Consider the following 22,975-nt stretch of genomic DNA (forward strand, 5'->3'; position numbering starts at 1 on the left):
AATCCTGACTGATATATCCAGGAAAAACAAAAGAGCAGGGTATTCTATTGTCTAGAATAATGAGCCAGAGAATACATATATCAAGATCAAGGAGGAGAGAGGTGACTTAAGAAGCTATCTTGAGACACTGCTATATTTTTATCTGTTCATAAGCCAAAAACAAAGTAGTCAGAGCCATTCACATATTATTGTCTTTTCACATCCCAAATGTGCATCAAAGAAATAGAAATTCTATTTGGTTGGAAGGAAAGTGAAAGAAGTCACTGGCCATTTTAGAGTGCATAGCTCTGGTAGACATAAACTGGGGGCCTTAGTGGAAAGGCTACCCAAGGTTAGCGACTGTTCCTGTCTGACAAAGATGAATCACTTGCTTTGAAATTTTTGTCCAGATTTTCCCTGCTTCCTTCTTTATTTCCAGAGAAAAGAACCAATCCTTTTTAGAGATCTCCCCTTTGGAGACCACCACCATCTCAGTGGCTCAGAATGAAAATCTCTTCATCTCCAACCTCTCCCTCACCCCCAACAGTAATCACTTGTCCTGATCCTTCTCCCTCCAGTGTTTCTCCATCCTGTTGCATTTCCTCTCAGCTAAGTCCTATGATAACATCTTTGCTGTCCCTCACCTCCAGACTTTCCCACCTCCAATCCATGTTACAGATCCCTGACAGAGTTCTCATCAGCTACCCCCTTCCAAATACTTTAGTGACTACACACACAGGGTAAAACCCAAGCTCCTAAGCCTGGCCATCAGGGTCCTCCACAGTCTGGGAACCATCTACCTTACCAATCCTACTTCCCTCCCCAACACCTGGCCCAACCTATATTCACTGCACAAAAGATGCTCTAGGTGCTGAGATTACTATAGGTGCAATAGGGGAGACAGGCAAACCGAACTACAATGCAGTGTGGCTATGAAAGTGTTGAAAATAAGACTTTCAGACCTCAACTGTTCCACGAAGCCTTTACAAATGTCCCTCTGCCCAGCCAAAATTCATCTTTGCCTCCCTAGTTTCTCTGGTGCATTTGATCTGCAAGTTCATTATAGAAAATATTACATTTTATTCTGTATATTTTTCATAGTAGATTACAGGCTGGTTGGGGTGGGAGAGGCGTGATTCTTATTCATTTTCTGTCTCCCTTGAATGTGAATATAGTAGACACTGAATATGTATTGTTTAACACTGTGCTTGAAAAATCCCACAGCCAAAGTTAGCCCAGACCCTGTCCTGAGAAACTAGATTCATGGGTTAGCATGATGTACTGCACTGCTTCTCAAAGTGTGTTTCCTAACCAGCATCGTTAGTATCACATAGGAACTTCCTAGAAATAAAAATTCTTGAGCCCCATCACACTTAATGAATCAGAAGCTCTGGGGAGGAACCCAGCCTTCTGTGTTTTAACCAGCCTTACCGTTAATTCTGATGCACAATGAAGTTTGAGACACTGATGTACTGCAATCTTTTCTAAAAGAGCCTGATCATAAGAATATCCTGGGACACTTATCAAATCTATAGCTTCCCAGATATCTCCTCTGGAGATTCTAGTTCAGTTGGTTTGGGATAAAGCCTAAGACCTGATACACTTAAACAACCCAGATGGCCCTTATACTCAGGGGAAGCCTACAAAGCACTGCTATAGTGAGAAGAGCTAGCCTTTGGAATGAGGTTAAAAACCAGGATTTTAGCCTTAGTTTGGCCGCTTGATGTGCTGTGTTGGATAAGTCACTTTTCCTTCTCAAGTCTCAGCTTCCTCATCTATGAATAGCAACAGCAATGGGATCTTTCAGGGTCTAACGCTTAGAAATAATATATGTGAAGAGTTTGCACAAATTACAAAAAAAACCAGTAAGTGGTTGATATTACAATCATTTTTGTTATTATGAGTGAAGAGACTGAATGAAGTTAACAAGCCCATCTCTCTCAGAGTGAGTTAAGCTGCCTTCCCAGTCAACACTGGTCTCCCATGGGGCCAGAGATATAAAATGTTCTTCTTATTATAGGTTGTGTCAAAGAAGTTTGGAGAACATTTGCTCCGGGCTGTGAGTACTCTTAAAAATCTCCGCCCACATCTTTTATGAGTTACACAAATGTGACTGTGGTTACACATCCTGTGAAGCGTAGGGAAGGGTTCTCCCTCCTGCAACCCTCTCCCCTCCCTGGTGTGACTCTAACAGAGAAGTTCCCCCATCACATCTTCCCTATCCCTTCCTTAGAAAATGTAATGTGCGCCTTGGGGTACTAAACCTGAGGGAGCCTTGGCAGGATAAAGCTCACAGTCACTTTTACGCAACTCAGAAAAGATGTGTTCAGGGATATTTTAAGAGTGTTCAGGGACTTTCCTTGTGGTCCAGTTGTTAAGAATCCGTCTTGCAATGCAGGGGACGCTGGTTTGATCCCTGGTCAGGAAACTAAGATCCCACATGCCGTGGGGCAACTAAGCCCCCGTGCACCACAACTAGAGAGCCCACAGGCCGCAAACAATAAGCCCGCATGCTCTGGAGCCCTCACGCCACAACTAGAGAGAAGCCCGCACACCACAACAAAGAGCCGGCGCGCTGCAACGAAAGATCCCTCATGCTGCAGCTAAGACCCAATGCAGCCAATAAATAAATATAAAAAAAAAAATTTTAAGTGTTCATGTAAAAAGCTTTGCCAAAGTAATACTTACATGCAATATTCTATCCCAGACATCATTTCTTTAAGGGACTCACAGCAAGCCATTACATTGCACAATCCACTTATTGGGTCACAACTGACAATTTAGAAAACAGTAACTTAAAAGCATGTTGTTTGAAAAGCAAACTCCTAGGTCTAGAAAAGACTTTAGGAGTTCATCTTCTTGAAGATGCTAATCTACAAATAATTTTTTTTAGTAAAGTCTTTAAAATCTACAGCAGAAGTAATAAATACTTTCAATACTTTAAAAAATTCAGGGAATACAGTCTTAATAGATAATAAATCTAAGAAGGATAAGAGTGCAATTATACAGAATTTTTTTTTTTTTACAAAATATGAATAGAGAGGGGGTCATTTTATTTTTAATCATTGTAGCTTCATTGCTATATGCAAACAGTGACATCTGGTGGAATGACATTGCTTTGCTAAAAAAAAGTATTCCAACTTTCAGATATTGGCAGTTATGAAATCAGACAAATTCCAAATAATTCCTTTTTTTTTTTTGGTGTTTCCATATAAAACAAAAATACACTAATCTAATATCTTATCAAATATTGATAGTACATACTAATAGAAATTTGTCATCCCAATTTGTATTTTTAAAGTATGCTTAAGGCTTACTTAGGTATAGGGGCTATTTGTTGAAAATGAATATAAAAATAATCTAATTGAGGTTACCGTTGATTCTAGTCCTAATTCTGCCAAAACTGATGTGAGGTGCAAAGTTTTGCCTCTGTTTCTTCATAATATGAGATGGTTATGCTAGGGGAAGGCTAAGATCTCTTACAGCTCTGATATATGTGCTTCTGTCACACATATCACCAGCTAGACCTCAAACAGGGATTAAGTCCTATACTCTTTGGTATCATTGTCAGGATCATACAGCAAGGAACAAGGCCAAGTAAGGGGTGGGGGTGTGCTGGGGCTAGGATTAGACCTGACCATTAAGGAATGGCAGACAATGCAGGAAATAGGGACAGTGGGGGAAAGTCAGTCCCAGATACCCACAGTGGAAGGAGATGTGAAGCAGAAGACAGAACACACTATTCCAAAGACAGAGCTACAGAACACGGGTGGTGGTGCACTGCAAGCAGCATCAGAAAGGGCTAACACAGGATGATGGCACATTCTAGTGGGGAGCAACCAGTGACAGGGAATACAAATAAAGGCAATAGTCAGTGAGAGCTTTTAATAATTAAGTAATTGATGTCAGGACAGTCTCCCTCAGTTTGCAAGGCCCCAGCCCTGGCCCAGGACTCAGAAACAGGATTTCAGTTCCTAAGAGGGAACAAACAATACAATATAAAACCCTCATCCTAATAAGCAGAAACCTTGCTTCCAAAATTGGGTCACAATAGATGAAATACAAAACATCAACGGTGAGTAAAATATGATTCTTCCTAGTTTATATCAGCATTGGTTCTGAAAACAAGATGAGAATGAGTATTTGGAATGAAACATAAAGAGAAAAAAATAAGAGGCACTTTCACAAGTTCACAAAACAGTGGGATATAATGGAAATCACATTTAGAAACAGAGAGACCTGGGTCTGAATTCCAGCTTTTACCAGCTATATAAATATGAACTAGTTAACCTCTGAACCACATTTTATTCATTTGGGAAATAGAATGATTTTATCTATTAGATAGAGTTGTTGTTAATACTAGATTATGCAATAAATACACAACAATATATTTTCTATTCGATAATTTTCTGCTTTCTTATTCAAATATTGCTATTTGGGAGGGGAGCCAGATAAAATCTTTCTAATGGAAGCTCATTTTATATAGTTGATTTGTAAACTATAAATAGTAAAGATAATAAGTCAAAATAACTACCTGTATGTCTGGCCTTCAGTTTTAACACAAAAATCCTCAAAGGATTATAACCTGTCAAAACAACATCTTTAATGTCATTTCTGTAAAATGTATGTATATGTAATACATGTACATGCACAGGAAAAAAACCTAGAATAATCTTTACCATAGTAATATAAACCTGCATCTCCTGGTTCTCCTACTTAAGATCTAAAAGTAACACTCTAATGCTTCCAAAATGAACAACCAAGTATTGCCAGGTAGGCAAGCCTCACCCCGCATGGAAGATTTGCTTCTCTCCCTGCTCAGAGGCACACTGGAACAGTGCCTTGCCCCAGGGGCCATCTAAGAGGCCAAAGGCTTACCTGCAGCGAAGTGGCCTTCTGGAGGTGAACCTGGGACCCCAATCTGACATCTGCCAAGGGCATTTTCCTGGCTTGTTCAGCACTTCAGACAGGCCACTGCAAAAATAATCCCTGAGAATTGCTGGACAACCTACTTGATCAAATAGCACTTCCAATACTTGCAGTTGCTCATAAGCCATGTGGCTGACAGGGTCTTGGTGCTCCGGCCGGGTGTCAGGCCTGAGCCACTGAGGTGGGAGAGCCGACACTGAGGACATTGCTCCATCAGAGACCTCCTGGCTCCATGTAATGTCAAACAGTAAAAGCTCTCCCAGAGTTCTCCATCTCAATACTAAGACCCAGCTCCACTCAATGACCAGCAAGTGACAGTGCTGGACACCCCATGCCAAACAACTAGCAAGACAGGAACACAACCCCACCCACTAGCAGAGAGGCAGCCTAAAATCTTAACTTCACAGACACCCCAAAACACACCACTGGATGCAGTCCTGCCCACCAGAAAGACTAGATCCAGCCTCATCCAGCAGAACATAGGCACCAGGCCCCGCCACCAGGAGGCATACTGAACCAACCTTGCCAACTGGGGGCAGACACCAAAAACAACGGGAATTACAAACCTGAAGCCTGCGAACAGGAGACCCCAAACACAGTAAGTTAAGCAAAATAAGAAGACAGAGAAATACACATCAGATGAAGGAGCAAGGTAAAAACCCACCAGACCAAACAAATGAAGAGGAAATAGGCAGTCTACCTGAAAAAGAATTCAGAGTAATGATAGTAAAGATGATCCAAAATCTTGGAAACAGAAAGGAGAAGATACAAGAAATGTTTAACAAGGACCTAGAAGAAATAAAGAGCCAACAAACAATGATGAACAACACGATAAGTGAAATTTAAAATTCTCTAGAAGGAATAAATAGCAGAATAACTGAGGCAGAAGAACAGATAAGTGACCTGGAAGACAAAATAGTGTAAATAACTACCACAGAGCAGAATAAAGAAAAAAGAATGAAAAGAATTGAAGACAGTCTCAGAGATCTCTGGGACAACATTAAACGCACCAACATGTGAATTATAGGGGTCTCAGAAGAAGAAGAGAAAAAGAAAGGGATTGAGAAAATATTTGAAAAGATTATAGTTGAAAACTTCCCTAATATGGGGAAGGAAATAGTCAATCAAGTCCAGGAAGTGCAGAGAGTCCCATACAGGATAAATCCAAGGAGAAACACACCAAGACACAGATTAATCAAACTATCAAAAACTAAATACAAAGAAAAAATATTAAAATCAGCAAGGGAAAAGGAACAAATAATATACAAGAGAAGCCACATTGGGTTAACAGCTGATCTTTCAGCAGAAACTCTGCAAGCCAGAAGGGACTGGCAAGACATATTTAAAGTGATGAAGGGGAAAAACCTACAACCAAGATTACTCTACCCAGCAAGGATCTGATTTAGATTCGACGGAGAAATTAAAATCTTTACAGACAAGCAAAAGCTAAGAGAATTCAGCACCACCAAACGAGCTTTACAACAAATTCTAAAGGAACTTCTCTAGGCAGGAAAGCCAAGAGAAGGATAAGACCTAAAAAAACAAACCCAAAACAATTAAGAAAATGGTAATAAGAACATACATATCGATAACTACCTTAAATGTAAATGGATTAAATGCTCCAACCAAAAGACACAGACTGGCTGACTGGATACAAAAACAAGACCTATATATATGCTGTCTACAAGAGACCCATTTCAGATCTAGGAACACATACAGACTGAAAGTGAGGGGATGGAAAAAGATATTCCATGTAAATGGAAATCAAAAGAAAGCTGGAGTAGCAATTCTCATATCAGATGAAATAGACTTTGAAAAAAAGACTATTACAAGAGACAAAGAAGGACACTACATAATGATCAAGGGATCAATCCAAGAAGATATAATGATTGTAAATATTTATGCACCCAACATAACAGCACCTCAATACATAAGGTAAATGCTAACAGCCATAAAAGGGGAAATTGACAGTAACACAATCATAGTAGGGGACTTTAACACCTCACTTTCACCAATGGACAGATCATCCAAAATGAAAATAAATAAGGAAACACAAGCTTTAAATGATACATTAAACAAGATGGACTTAATTGATATTTACAGAACTTTCCATCCAAACACAACAGAATACACTTTCTTCTCAAGTGCTCATGGAACATTCTCCAGGATAGATCACATCTTGGGTCACAAATAAAGCCTTGGTAAATTTAAGATAATTGAAATCATATCAAGTATCTTTTCTGACCATAACGCTATGAGACTAGATATCAATTACAGGAAAAACATCTGTAAAAAATAAAAACACATGGAGGCTAAACAATACACTACTAAATAACCAAGAGATCACTGAAGAAATCAAAGAGGAGGTCAAAAAATACCTAGAAAAAAATGACAATGAAAACACGACGACCCAAAACCTATGGGATGCAGCAAAAGCAGTTCCAACAGGGAAGTTTACAGCAATACAATCTTACCTCAAGAAACCATAAAAATCTCAAATAAACAACATAACCTTACACCTAAAGCAATAAGAGAAAGAAGAGCAAAAAATCCCAAAGTTAGCAAAAGGAAAGAAATCATGAAGATCAGATCAGAAATAAATGAAAAAGAAATGAAGGAAACGATACAAAGATCAATACAACTAAAAGCTGGTTCTTTGAGAATTGATAAACCATTATCCAGACTCATCAAGAAAAGAAGTGAGAAGACTCAAATCAATAGAATTAGAAATGAAAAAGAACAACTGACAATGCAGAAAAAAAAAGGATCATGAGAGATTACTACAAGCAACTATACGCCAATAAAATGGACAACCTGGAAGAAATAGACAAATTCTTAGAAAAGCACAACATTCTGAGACTAAACCAGGAAGAAATAGAAAATATAAACAGACCAATCACGAGCACTGAAATTGAAACTGTGATTAAAAATCCTCCAGCAAACAAAAGCCCAGGACCTGATGGCTTCACAGGCGAATTCTATGAAACATTTAGACAAGAGCTAACACCTATCCCTCTAAACTCTTCCAAAACACAGCAGAGGGAGGAACAATCCCAAACTCATTCTACGAGGCCACCATCACCCTGATACCAAAACCAGACAAAGATGTCACAAAGAAAGATAACTACAGGCCAATATCACAGATGCAAAAATCCTCAACAAAACACTAGCAAACAGAATCCAACAGCACATTAAAAGGATCATACACCATGATCAAATGCAATTTATCCCAGGAATGCAAGGATTCTTCAGTATATGCAAATCAATCAATGTGATAAACCATATTAACAAATTGAAGGAGAAAAACCATATGATCGTCTCAATAGATGCAGAAAAAGCTTTCAACAAAATTCAACACCCATTTATGATAAAAGCTCTCCAGAAAGTAGGCATAGAGGGAACTTAACCTCAACAAAACAAAGGCCATATATGACAAAGCCACAGCCAACATTGTTCTCAATGGTGAAAACTGAAACCATTTCCACTAAGGATCAGGAACAAGACAAGGTTGCCCACTCTCACCACTAGTATTCAACATAGTTTTGGAAGCTTTAGCCACAGCAATCAAAGAAGAAAAAGGAATAAAAGGAATCCAAATCGGAAAAGAAGTAAAACTGTCACTGTTTGCAGATGACATAATACTATACATAGAGAATCTTAAAGATGCTACCAGAAAATAACTAGAGCTAATCAATGAATTTGGTAAAGTTGCAGGATACAAAATTAATGCACAGAAATCTCTGGCATTCCTATACACTAGTGATGAAAAATATGAAAGAGAAATTGAGGAAACACTCCCATATACCATTGCAACAAAAGAACAAAGTACCTGGGAATAAACCTACCTAAGGAGACAAAAGACCTGTATGCAGAAAACTAAAAGACAATGATGAAAGAAATTAAAGATGATAAAAACAGATGGAGAGATATACCAGGTTCTTGGATTGGAAGAATCAATATTGTGAAAATGACTATACCACCCAAAGTAATCTACAGATTCAATGCAATCCCTATCAAACTACCAGTCGCATTTTTCACAGAACTAGAACAAAAAATTTCACAATTTCTATGGAAACACAAAAGACCCCACATAGCCAAAACAAACTTGAGAAAGAAAAACGGAGCTGGAGGAATCAGGCTCCCAGACTTCAGACTATACTACAAAGCTACAGTAATCAACACAGTATGTTACTGGCACAAAAACAGAAATATACACCAATGGAACAGGATAGAAAGCCCAGAGATAAACCCACACACATATGGTCACCTTATTTTTTATAAAGGAGGCAAGAATATACAATGGACAAAATACAGCCTCTTCAATAAGCAGTGCTGAGAAAACAGCCACATGTAAAAGAATGAAATTAGAACACTCCCTAATACCATACACAAAAATAAACTCAAAACGGATTAAAGACCTAAAAGTAAGTCCAGACACTATAAAACTCTTAGAGGAAAACATAGGCAGAACACTCTGTGACATAAATCACAGCAAGATCCTTTTTGACCCACCTCCTAGAGAAACGGAAATAAAAGCAAAAATAAACAAATGAGACCTAATGAACCTTAAAAGCATTTGCACAGCAAAGGAATACCTAAACAAGATGAAAAGACAATCCTCAGAATGGGAGAAAATATTTGCAAATGAAGCAACTGACAAAGGATTAATCTCCAAAACATACAAGCAGCTCATGCAGCTCAATATCAAAAAAACAAACAAGCCAACCCAAACCAAAAATGGGCAGAAAACCTAAATAGACATTTCTCCAAAGAAGATATATAGATTGCCAACAAACACATGAAAGGATTCTCAACATCATTAATCATTAGAGAAATGCAAATCAAAGCTACAATGAGGTATCACCTCACACTGGTCAGAATGGACATCATCAAAAAATCTACGGACAATAAATGCTGGAGAGGGTGTGGAGAAAACGGGACCCACCTGCTCTGTTGGTGGGAATGTAAATTGATACAGCTACTATGGAGAACAGTATAGAGGTTCCTTAAAAAACTAAAAATAGAACTACCATATGACGGAGCAATCCCACTATTGGGCATATACCCTGAGAAAACCATAATTCAAAGAGACATGTACCACAATGTTCACTGCAGTACTATTTACAATAGCCAGGACATGGAAGCAACCTAAGTGTCCATCAACAGATGAATAGATAAAGAAGATGTGGCACATAAATATTACTCAACCATATAAAGAAATGAAACTGAGTTATTTGTAGTAAGGTGGATGGACCTAGAGTCTGTCATACAGAGTGAAGTAAGTCAGAAAGAGAAAAATAAATGACGTACGCTAACACATATATATGGAATCTAAAAAAAAAAAGTTTCTGAAGAACCTAGGGGCAGGACAGGAATAAAGACGCAGATATAGAGAATGGACTTGAGGACACAGGGAGGGGGAAGGGGAAGCTGGGATGAAGTGAGAGACTGGCATGGACATATGTACACTACCAAATGTAAAATAGATAGCTAGTGGGAAGCAGCCGCATGGCACAGGGAGATCAGCTCGGTGCTTTGTGTCCACCTAGATGGGTGGGATAGGGAGGGTGGGAGGGAGACACAAGAGGGAGGAGATATGGGGATATATGTATAGCTGATTCACTTTGTTACACAGCAGAAACTAACACACAACTGTAAAGCAATTATACTCCAATACATATGTCAAAAAATAATTAATTTAAAAAAAAAAGAATTGCCAGGTAAAGCTATCTGATATTAACTTTGGGCAGCCAGAAATGGCCTATCTTCATTCAAAGATGAGTACACTGGAAAATCCAATATCAGTTCTATGAAGAGAGTCTACAAAGCATAGGAAAGAAATATAGTATTCAAAAAGTTATATGAAGAACATTCTTTTAGAAGAGTTTTATTATACAAATCAAAAAATATTTGGAAAGGGTCTGCTCTGTGCTGTGAAAATAAATTTTTTTAATGCTTTCATGAAACAGGTAAAAGTTCAGATAAAACAAAAGACTTGGATTTTTCTTAAGAGTCTGATAGAGTTAAGAACAAATAAGAAAAATGCTATAGTGATAAAAAGTGGTAATTAGAACAAATTTTTAAAATTTACATCTCAGAAAATGAAACCATTGATACAGAACATAGGTTTGAGAGATGAATGTAAGCAAGGAGATGATAAATGTAGGTGACGGGTAGTGAAGATGCAACATTATAGCTAATTGATATTCCTGAAGAAATGTACCAAATAAACAGAATGAAAACACTACTTGAAATAAAACAGGAAAATGCCCTAAACTGAAGAGCTGTATTTGCATATCAAAAGGGCTTTCCATGTACCAGGAAAAAGTAATTAGAAAACAATCCACTCCCAAACATATGCTAGTGAAATTATTTAATTTAAAGCAAAATTTAAACCCTATAAGCATCTAGGAGTGGAGAAGAAATAAATTACATGCTAAGATTAAGCTAAGATTTAAATTTCAGATTTCTGTCTCACAACATTAGATATAAGACAATGATACAAACAAAAAACACATAGACAAATGTTGACAAATATGTCAGATTATAGGAAAGAGCAAAGAAGCAAAAGAGAAAGAGAGAGACTACAAAATAAGATGACAAGAATAATACCAAATGCATCTGATATGACAATAAATGAATATGGGGTGATCCAACCTACTATAAGAGAATTCATTTCTGATTGGCTTAAAAAAATGTTCAATACTATGCAATCTACAAGGGACACAACTAAGAAAAATTAAAAGTAAAAGAAAGGGCAAACATATACCATATAAATAAAGCAAAAAATAAGTTGAGTTTCACTTTTTATCCATTTGGTGTACAATCTACAAGGAAAACAGAAGGATCACAGTTAACAGTTTCCTGAATTTTCTTCCATGTAAAAAATTTGTTGTACATAATCACATATCTGTTTATATACTTAGTTCTAACTCGTTTCAGCACACTTTACCTTATTCTTTACTGCAATTCCAATACATCCCATCATTGGATGCACTATAAAATGTCTTCCATTGATGGACACTTAAGTTGTTTTCACTTTTTAGTTATTATAAGGACAATTACAGTCGTTAATCATTTATCTTAGTTAATAATAGTTATCAGCATATAGATCATATTTAAAGCCATGGTCCTGGATAAGATCACCTTGAGAGTATAGTTAGAGGAGAAAATCCGAGGTCCAAGGATAAGCTTTGGGCACTCCAATATTTTGAAGTCAAGAGATGAGGAGATACCAGCAAGAGAGACTAAGAAGACATAGCAAAGGAGGCAGGAATAGAACCAAGAGAGAATGCAGTCCTGAGGCCAAGGGATAAAGGTGTTGTATGGAAAAGCAAGTGATTAACTGTGTTAAGTGTTACTGAGAAGTCACAGTGAGGACTGTGATATCTTAAAGCAAATTTGATCATGTCATTCTTCCTCAAAAAATCCTATCAGTGGTGTCTCCATATACTGTGAATAAAAATCTCTCCCCCAAGTCCTCACAGACATGCTCTCACATACACAAAGAGAGCATCTATAAATCCTACATAATCTGACTCTTGTGACCTCTCCAGCATCAACTGCATCACTGCTCTTCCTATTCACTACTGCTTGACATCTTTCCAATTCTCAAATGGGTTCCAACTGTCCACAGCACGGACTCTCAAACTTCAATATGCATACGAATCACCTGTATTTTTAACAAGCTTCCAGGTGATGGTGATGCTGCTGGTCTGTGAACTATACTTTTGAGTAGCAAGAAACTAAAAAACTTCTTTCCCCTCTTCCTAGCTATCTTCTACTTATTCCTCAGATCTCAATTTAAGTATCATTTCCTCAATCTCCCCCAGATAATTGGGAACTCTTCTTACATGCTTCCATACACTGCACATCTGCATATTAATTGTCACATTCACAATAATTAATTCACCACCTTTCTTCTCTGCTAATCTCCAAATTCCCTGAGGGCAGGGATTATGTTTCTCTTGTTTGCAGATGCTTACCTAGTGCCTAACTCAATGCCTGCCACACAGTAGGTACACAAAAAATATTTACTGATCAATTTAAATGATTATTCAGATCTGTACTTCGTGACATAGAAAGATAATTACAACATAATAAGTTTTAAAAATCAGGTTACAAAACATTTTTTACATAGCATTATCCAAGTTTTGTTCCATATGATTTATTTGCATACAGATAAGTCTGGAATCATATACTTAAGAATAGTATTATCTCTGGATGGCAGGATTTTGAGTAACTGTTTTCCTTTTTTGTATTTTCTTGCATATTTGTATTTGTATTATTATTTTGTAGCAAAATAATAAATGAAATTAAGCTTTGAATTCTGACATTTAACTTTTGCTTTTCTAATTTTTGTTGTTGTAGTCACTGCTGTTTTAATGTATAAAACTAACAGTCTGTACATGTTTTTCTAAAATGTGACTAGGAATTTCCCTTGTAATTTGAAGTTGAGTTGAGGGCTAAATCTGGGATCTATGGTCTAAGCACTGCTTACCACCAGAAGCTGGCTATAAGGGTACCTGGCTTGAGAAAGTCAGCCATTTTTGCCAAGACAGCATTTTTGCCACCAGCTCTCTCTTGATGGTGGATCAACAAAATACACAAGCCATTTTACATAGAAAAATCAGTGAAATAGAACGTAAGTCCATAAATAGTCTTGATAACACATTCAAATTTAAGGTATGAAAAGTTGGCATTTCAAATTAGTGAGAAAAAGAGGGTTTATTGAATAAACGATATTGGCTAGTCATTTGGGAAAGAAACATTAATGCTTATTCTTCTTATCAAACTAATTAAAGATGAATCAAAGATTTAATCTTTTAAAAGAAAACCATAAAATTACTAGAAGAAAATATGACAGAATATATTTATTTAAATTTATTTGTTTGTTTTTATTTTTGGCTGTGTTGGGTCTTCGTTGCTGTGTGCTGGCTTTCTCTAGTTGCGGTGAGCAGGGGCTACTCTTCATTACAGTGCGCAGGCTTCTCATTGTCGTGGCTTCTCTTGTTGCGCAGCACGGGCTCTAGGCGCACAGGCTTTAGTAGTTGTGTCACGTGGGCTCAGTAGTTGTGGCTTGCGGGCTTAGTTGCTCCGCAGCATGTGGGATCTTCCCGGACCAGGTATCAAACCCATGTACCTCACATTGGCAGGCAGATTCTTAACCACTGTGCCACCAGGGAAGCCCCAACAGAATATATTTAAATTGAAGTGTAGAAAAGCCCTTTCTAAGAATGACTAGAAGACTAGAGACACCAAGAATGACACCAAGACTAGAACACATAAAGGAAACTATTGCCAGTTTTCATTACTTCTGTATTAGCATACAACTTCCGGATAGCATAAAACAACATAACAAAACTGAAAAGCAAGCAAAACAATTTTTTAAAGTCTACATTATATATGATAAAAATCTTTAATATAAAAAGATCACTTATAAATCAATAATAAAAAGATGAATGATAACAGAATATGAATTGGTAATTCTCAAAAGGAGAAAAACAAATAACCAAGAGACATCCAAAAATATGCTCAATCTTATTAGAAATGAATAAAACAATGAAGGGATATTTTTCTTCATCAGATTAGGAAAAGATCCAGAAGATTGACAATTAGTGGTTTGGCCAGGTTGAAAGGAAATGAACAATATCATAAATTGTTGGTAAGCATATAAACTGGTGTGATTTTTCTGGAGAGAAGTTCAGCAATGTGCATCAAAATTTTTAAACCAAAAATTTTAATAAATAATTCCACACCTAGGAATTTTCTTACACTGCAGCATGGTTAAGTTAGCAAATATTATGAAGTAATTTAAATGTTCACACATAACCTTGAGTGGAAAATATAAGTCTATAGAATGCCATCTATGGTTTAAACACATGTTTACACAGAGATGTTCAGAAGGCTACTCACCAAACTGTTAACACTAATGTAAGTGTTTAAACACTTTTAATCATTTCCCTTATTTTAAAACCCAAAATCTAAAATTCCATGGTAAGAGTTCTAATTCTTAGATGTCTATAAACTTCTCTTTACAATACAGAAACTTTAAAAGCAAAAAGATGATCAATATTTTTATAGTTCTAATCAAAACTGCTATTTAGCAAAATAAACATGTTTGAACAGTACATTGCTATTTTAAATAAACTTAGGTACCCACACTATCCCATTAAAATATCCTTGGTCTTTCCCACAAATAACAATTTCTATGTGCAAAATTAGGAAAGCATTAAAACTATATAACCACAAGTATTATACTTTGTGGAACTGTTCATTGCACAGAAAAACCAAAAAGCCACCAAGTGAAAGGGTATTCATTTTTTATTCACAGTTACCTTTCTTGAGACAACTTATTAGTGCAGAAAAAATTATACATTTCTCTGAACTTGTAGGCTCAGCAGACAGATATATTTTGAAAAGGTTAAGCTATGTTTAGCAAGGTAATCCTCAAGAGATGGATGCCAGAGAATTAAATATTCAGTACTTAAATTAACTTCTTATTTGGTACTTAGGAACAAATTGCCAAGAATTATCATCATCAAATAGAACATTTATTGACTCTCTTGGAAAAAGAAAGTGAGACCTACTTGAAAAAAAAATTTAGAATTGGAAAGAAATCAGTATTTTTAACACTTTGCATGAATAATAGAAGCTGTAAGCCAAGGATGCTTGGCTTGCAGAGTGCTAATAGAAATGACTCAATATAGTAGTTTCATAACTACTGGATTATGTTTATGTCTTTATGTCCACTCTCAGCTTTAGGCTTTTCAAAGACATTCCAAAGAAGTCATATGGAACTTCTATAATCTATCAGAGATACTGGAGCAATTCTGAAGTTTCTAAAATTCTTCACATATAATTTTATTCATAAAATTATGAATAACACATAAATCCCTTAAAAAAATCTTTTTGCCTAACAGAAAATAAACATGAGAATGAACTTCTTTTGGGGATTCATACTGAATGGCATTGTGATTACTAAACACAGGGAAACCATGACTTTAAGCCTTAAAAGAACGCAGTAAGGTGCTACAATTTTTACTAAAAGTAAAGTTGGAGGAAATGGGATCAGAATATAGCATGAAAAGTGTGGGTCAGTTACTTACAATTTTTTGATAGTGTTAATTAAAAGTGATCTTTTAAAATACTATTCTTATATATCTAGAATAGTTCAAATATAACACTAAACATACATCTACTTAAATTTAACTTAACATTTAATATTTGAGTATTTTAAAAACCTGTTATAGATGATTTTTCAGGATTCCTACCAGCTCTTCTGAAAGACAAGAAACTTTAGAGTATGCATTCTCTATGTGCAGGTGATATCACCCCCCAAGGGAGTGAAAATTAGTGGCTGGGGAGGGCAGGGGGTGAAAAAGCTTACTCTTTTTATGTATAAGTAAGGCACAGATATACATACAGTACCATAAACAGATATACAGCATATCTAGAGCACTACAATATAATGGAGAGGGGAAGTTGGGTGGGGGAGTCTAAAAAGCCTTCTTACTGGGGTGATAATGAAAAAAAAGTTTGAGAAAAGTTAAGTTAGGGGCTTCCCTGGTGGTGCAGTGGTTGAGAGTCCGCCTGCCGATGCAGGGGACACGGGTTCGTGCCCCGGTCTGGGAAGATCCCACATGCCACGGAGCGGCTGGGCCCGTGAGCCATGGCCGCTGAGCCTGCGCGTCCGGAGCCTGTGCTCCGCATCGGGAGAGGCCACAGCAGTGAGAGGCCCGCGTACCGCAAAAAAAAAAAAAAAAAAAAGTTAAGTTAAACAAATCTGGATTCTTTTTTTTTTTTTGGCTGTGTCAGGTCTTAGTTGCGGCATGCGGGATCTTCGTTGAGACATGCAGGATCTTTCGTTGTAGCTCGCAGGCTTCTCTCTCGTGGCGTGCGGGTTTTCTCTCTCTAGCTGCGGCACACAGGCTCCAACACACATGCACTCTGTAGTTTGCGGCACACAGGCTCTCCAGTTGAGGTGCATGAGCTCAGTAGTTGTGGCATGCGGGCTTAGTTGCCCCGCGGCATGTGGGATCTTAGTTCCCTGACCAGGGATCGAACCCGCATCCCCTGCATTGGAAGGTGGATTCTCTACCACTAGACCACCAGGGAAGTCCCACAAATCTGGATTCTAATCACTATCTAGAGATAAAACTTGGGCAGGTTACCCGATATTATAAAGCCTAAGTTTCTCCATGAATAAAATGGAAATTATGACTTCTCCCTTATGATTGAAGATTTAAACAGGAAAGATGCAAAGCACACAGCACAGTGCAAGGAATACAGTTCCTGTTAAATAAACGTTAGCCCCCTTCCCTTTTCTCCTCTCATTTGAGGATGCTATAAATTATATACTCTCCGTAAAAGAATACTCACATTCTGAAGGGAAGTGAGACACAAGGAGAAATGGAAAAAGGTCCAGAGGAAATGACATTTGTACATAATCCCTGGACCCAAGCATGCCCAATGATGCTGAAATCTAAAAACTGGCTTCAACTCCCAAATCTGCGATGTTCTTAGTTGTATAAGCCTGGCAAAGTTGCTTGGTTCTTATAAGCTTCAATTTCCACATCTGTACTCCACAGAGTTGTTACAAAGAACAAATGAGATCATGTATGTGACACTCTTTGGGAACCATAAACCACTAAACTAAAGTTACCTTATACGATAGGGCATGGTTCATGTCAATAATGGCAGGAAATGAAGACACTGACCTAGACTGTGTATGTACCCGGAAGGAATGGAAAGGACCAAAACTGCTCCTTTCAGAAGCAAGTCTTCAAAAGCTAAGCCTCAAAGGCAGAAATTCTTTGGCAGTTTAAATCTAGTTTAAAACAAAATTACCAGTGGAACTCTTACCTATCTCTTTGCTCTTCATCTGTATAGCGATCATCTAAGAAAGAGGTTCCACATACTCCAAGTACAGTATTGTGGCCTTTCTTGTCAGCTGTATGATACACTTGAGAAGCCAGGCGCAAGTCAATGGGCAGCTCTTGGGCTGGGATAGTGGTGCACAGATCGTGAAGGGTCCGAGTGGAGTAGTCTCGTGGAATTCTGCCACAGAGATAAGAAAGTGGGCCTCTTTTTATCATTTTGTGCTCTTTAGACGCAAAATACATTCACAATGACAGTTTAGTTCAGGCTCTAAAAAAAGAGGTCTAAATGTTGGAGAGATCACATTTAAAACTAGTACAGTAGTTTCTAAAAAATCTAATATTACAATCTCAGGCCATTGACCAGATCTTCAGCCATATATACAATTGCCTGCTGAAGATCTCAACCTATGTATCCGACAGATATCTCAGAATCAACAGGTCTAAAAGCAAACTCATTATCATCCCACCCCACCCAAACCTCTTCTTTCCGGAACGCTGTAACTCAGTCAGTGACACCATAACCAGCAATCATTCATTACTTCTTTGCTACTCTGCACAAATGCTCGTGTCCCTGAAGAAGCACAACAATACAGTACATTATCCATTAACTAGCATCAGTGGAAACCTGGGTCTCTCTAAGTTAACGTAGCACCTTCCTTCCCACCATGCTAGAACTTGCCTCTTTCCTGCCTTTCCAAAATAGAGAGGAGGGCATGACGATCTGCTTTCTTAATCCCCACTGTCACACTTGTCATACCATCCAATCAACAAATACTTTTTGAGCATATATTATGTACCAGACTTTGTGCTAGGCCATCCACACACATCGTCTCTAACTTCCACAATGAAACTACATGGGAGGTATTATTATCCTTATTTTGGAGCAGGCTTATTTTGCATAGGTCACAAAATTAGCGAGTGGCTACTAGGATCTACACACAATGCTGCTAACTATAAGTCAAATTCCTTTCCTATTAACGTCTATTAATGACCCCTGAGGAGAAAGTGGCCCTTAGCCAGTACTACTCCATCCCCACCTCCCTACTAAAGCTATATTCTTACATTAACCAAATGACCTTTTCATCAAATCAAATCAAATGAACTTTAGATCTTTAGATCGTGGTCTCTGTGACCTCCAAGCTCGCAATACTGTTGACCCTTCTTGAAATTGCTCTTCCTCCATGAGCTTTTGTCAGCCTGCACTATCCCAGCTCTCCATCTACCTCTCAAGTTCAGCATAATTTGACTTAGTCACCGGTTTTTCTTTCACCATCTTCCCAACTGGTATGGGGATTTCAAGGTTGAGCTACTCTTTCCACATTAGAAAAATCATCTTCAGTGTTTCAGCTCTTTCCTCTGTGCTGAGGGCTCCCAAATCCCATGTCTGGTATCACTATCTCACCTAGATGCCTCATCTTCCAGATACAAAACATTGGGGTCATCTTTGTCTCCTCTGTCCTTCACCTGCTTATCCAATGAAAAGCTGAGCTTCTCCCTTGGACAGAGCTGTTCAGGTGTGCTCCTTCTCCCCGCTCACTTCTACCACACGCCAGTCGGAGTCCTCATCACCTCAGCTTGCAGAGCAAAGGTCTTCCAGTCGGATTGAGCACTGCACCCTGTCTCTTCCCCCTTCCATACATCCTGCAAAATTCTATCACACCGATCTTCAAATACTCCTCTCTCCAGCACAATGTTTTTCTGTTGCTTGCTGCATGCATCTAAATTCCTCTTTCTAAGCTTCAAGGCTCTTAGCATCTGGCCCTACTTCTAGCATAGAGTTTAAGAATGTAGACTCTGCAGTCAGACTTCCTCTGTTCAAATCCTGTTTAAAATTATCACTTGGCAATAAGCAAGTAATTAATTTCTTTATACCTCAGTAAGTTGAGAATAACAACGTTTGGTAAGCTGGGAATTACAACATTAGTGCATCCTGGGTAAAGTTGCTTTAAGAAAGAAAGGAATGAATGCATTAAAAACAGTGTCTCTCACATGGCAGGGTGTTGTCTCCAGGACAATTCACAGGGCCAGAAAAGACCTCTCAGTTCTTTAAGTTATGGATATGTTTGCTTTATCTTTTTGTCCATGTCTAAACACTTTCCAAACAATAACTCAAGGACAAAACTTCTCTGCAAACTTTACTTTTTTTTTTCTTTCTTACAAATCTCTTTTTCATACATTCTCCTATTCTTGTCCCCACCCATTCTGACCCTTTATCTAATGGGTTAATGCAGATCCGACCCACTGACCACTCCACATACCTGGATAGAAGCATAGTATAAAGTATGCTAGTATAAAGCAAAGTATAAATTATAGACTTTGCATAGTATAAAATATAGACTTTTGGAGTTAGCTGGGGCCCTGGATCAGAATCCTAATTCTAACACTTGCAAACTCTATTACTGGTCTCTCTGAAGGTCTTCTGCAAAATGAGAAACAAAAATTCTTAACCCTTGCCTTATAAAAAATTGATAACAATAACAGTTTCCTGGTCTCTGGAAACTCTCAAGAAATGCCTGTTTATTTTTTATTGCTGTTGTTATTTATTTTGCACTGCATAACATCTAACCCATTGCTAGGCACAATATGTACATCACTGAATCACTAATAGAGAGTGGGTTTATGTCATTTCCAAAACAGCATAGGGCCCCCAAAAAAATACAGGACATGAAATTTGAAACATGTTTTAAGTGGAGGAGGAAAAAGAGAGGTAAATCTAAAGCATTTGAAAATGTCTGAGACAAAGAGACATAACTCGGGGAGTGAAAATGGGTCTCCAGGAAGCCAAAGACCCCAGGCACTCAGGGTTCCTAAGAACGGACTGGGAAGAAAAAGAGGAGAGAAAAAGGTGAGTTCTGATGTCAAGCTCACCTACATCTTCATTCTATCTGGGACAGGTCCTGGCTAGTGGAATGTTCTTGAGATTACATTACAGATTTTTCTTTTTTCCTTAAAAAAGCATCAGAACCAATCTGAATTCCTATGTTCCCATCATACTCTAATAATATAGATCTGCAAGTGAATCTCCCTTGGTTGAGCTAAATAACACTGTGTTTTCAAGGGATGGCTGAATTCCTAAGGAAACAATTTAATTTGGAAGCTAGTCACTGGTGAGAAAATCTAGGTTAAAAATTGATTAAGAAAAAGGAGCAGTGAATAAAAGACTTTCCAAAATTCTCTTTTATCATATAAACTTTTTAAATATCAGATTTTTATTCCTCTGCACCTCATTCTTATTTCTTTATAATGGTGATTTCTGATTTCAGTTTTAATGAATTAACACAGTAAATGAATTAACACAGTACTATATATATCAAGAAGATCTACAAATATTTTTGGCATGCTTAAGAAAGGCTGTGTGTTTTTATAGCACACTCTCCTTAAACAGGACTATTTGTCATTCTTTGAAACACTAAGACATAAAAAAGAAAAGACTCTCTCTGTGTGTGGCCACACTACTTTGCCTAATGCACTAAATGCAAGGTTTTTTAGAAAAAAAAAATCAAGAAGTTTCTGCTTCATTGATAATCTGACAGTAACTATTTATTGAAGGTAAAATACTTGTTGTCTGCTGTCACTATTTGTTTTAATACATAATCTTGCTAACTAAATGAGCTTAAAGCAATGCAGATAAGCAATGGCATGTACAGGGTCACTTAAATGCCAATTTGACTCTTTCATAAACTTTGGAATTCTTTTCCCATGAGTCTACTCTCAGCTACTAAATTGTGAGTCATATCCATTTACAAAGTTTAGGCTGGCCATAAAAAGGCTGCCTTCCATGTCCTGCACACTTTTCAGTGCCCTAAGCAACAACAAAAGCTAATAATTTGAAGAAGAATCTAGAATAAACCAACCCATAAAAACCTAGTGGAAAAATAAGGAGAAAATAAGTTTCAACAAGATGACTGGCAAAAGATAGACCATAAATCTAAACTGCATTTACACAGTATTATTCAAAATTATGGTTGCACCCCTGTGTAAAAAGAAACCCTATTGAAAATATGTGGGGGGATGGGAATGAAACATGAAATGATAGCAGAGAAAAATAAGGCCGTCTAAATTTCCAAATCGACTGGCCTATGGACATTTTGTGCTGGGTTGTCTTTTATTTTATCATAACAAAATTAACAAATATAATGAGCAGTTAATCCAAATCAGGCACTTCAGTGACCAAAAATATCAAATCTAACATGTTAATATTTTTATTCTAGCTATTGCTATGTCATTAAACTAAGTATATTGGTCAAAAAAAAAAAAAAAAAAAGAGTAGAAAGAAGTGTGGAGGACTTCCCTGGGGGTCCAGTGGTTAAGACTCCACACTTCCAAGGCAGGGGGCGCGGGTTCCATCCCCAGTCAGGAAACTAAGATCCCACGTGCCATGTGGCATGGCCAGAAAAAAAAAAAAAAAAAAAGTGTGGAGTACAACATACATATCCCTAACTGTACTATCTGCCACCAACTCTTCCTGTGAGAAGGTTTAAGTTGGATCTCAACACGAATTCCTGAAACATTTAGTTTTCCTTTAAAAACACACTTTCAGGTATCAACGCTACTACTGAATAACTTCTCTTCAGACACTTAAATTTGTAAAAGTTAAGGAAGTTACTTTTTCTTAGGTAGGTTTTGATCACACAGGGGCTTTGAAACCTTTCTTTGTCTCTGTTGTGTAATTCCTAATTTACTTTTCCGCCTTCGCTTAACTTCTTTTCCTTTGATTTGCAACAATTCTGATGATTTCACCTTGGAAAAAACATAAAATGCGCCATTAAGGAAAGCTGTAGCCAAGCGTTAGATCTTTCTCTCTATTTAATGGTGCACGGTATTTTTAAACTCCTAATTTCTATGTGTATTTTATAACAGAATATAAATCCTAAAGGTGGAGTTGATATGTTCTTCTAAATTTTTTCCTAAATTCTACCATATACACCTTCATAGCAATAAAAATATTAGTACCATATTTATTCATAATATTCTATTTACTGCCTTAAAACTATTAAAGAAAAATATAAGATTTTTTTCCCTCCATAAATCTACTATTCTTGATTGGTATTTCTAATAGAACTTACCTTTAGCTACTTAAAGTTTGGCATGACTGCTGGTTGCAAGCACAAGCCAAAATGACCTTTAATACTTTATAGAACTATTTTGAACAATGTTCACCAATTTATGCCTCTTACAGTTTTACT

At 37.4% G+C, this 22,975-nt stretch overlaps 1 protein-coding gene across 1 annotated transcript in view; it reads right to left on the reverse strand.

The window, feature by feature from the left end:
* TTC6 (tetratricopeptide repeat domain 6) overlaps positions 1-22,975 on the reverse strand; it is a 199,394-nt gene that overhangs the window by 104,804 nt on the left and 71,615 nt on the right. The window contains exons 4-5 of the mRNA XM_065871682.1: positions 22,396-22,529; positions 17,773-17,967 (exon numbers count right to left, since the gene is read on the reverse strand). Coding sequence (XP_065727754.1) covers positions 17,773-17,967; positions 22,396-22,529 — 329 coding nt within the window. The remainder of the gene's footprint in view (positions 1-17,772; positions 17,968-22,395; positions 22,530-22,975) is intronic.

This window comes from Phocoena phocoena, chromosome 2 (assembly GCF_963924675.1).
Source record: "Phocoena phocoena chromosome 2, mPhoPho1.1, whole genome shotgun sequence".
Classification (NCBI taxonomy): domain Eukaryota; kingdom Metazoa; phylum Chordata; class Mammalia; order Artiodactyla; family Phocoenidae; genus Phocoena; species Phocoena phocoena.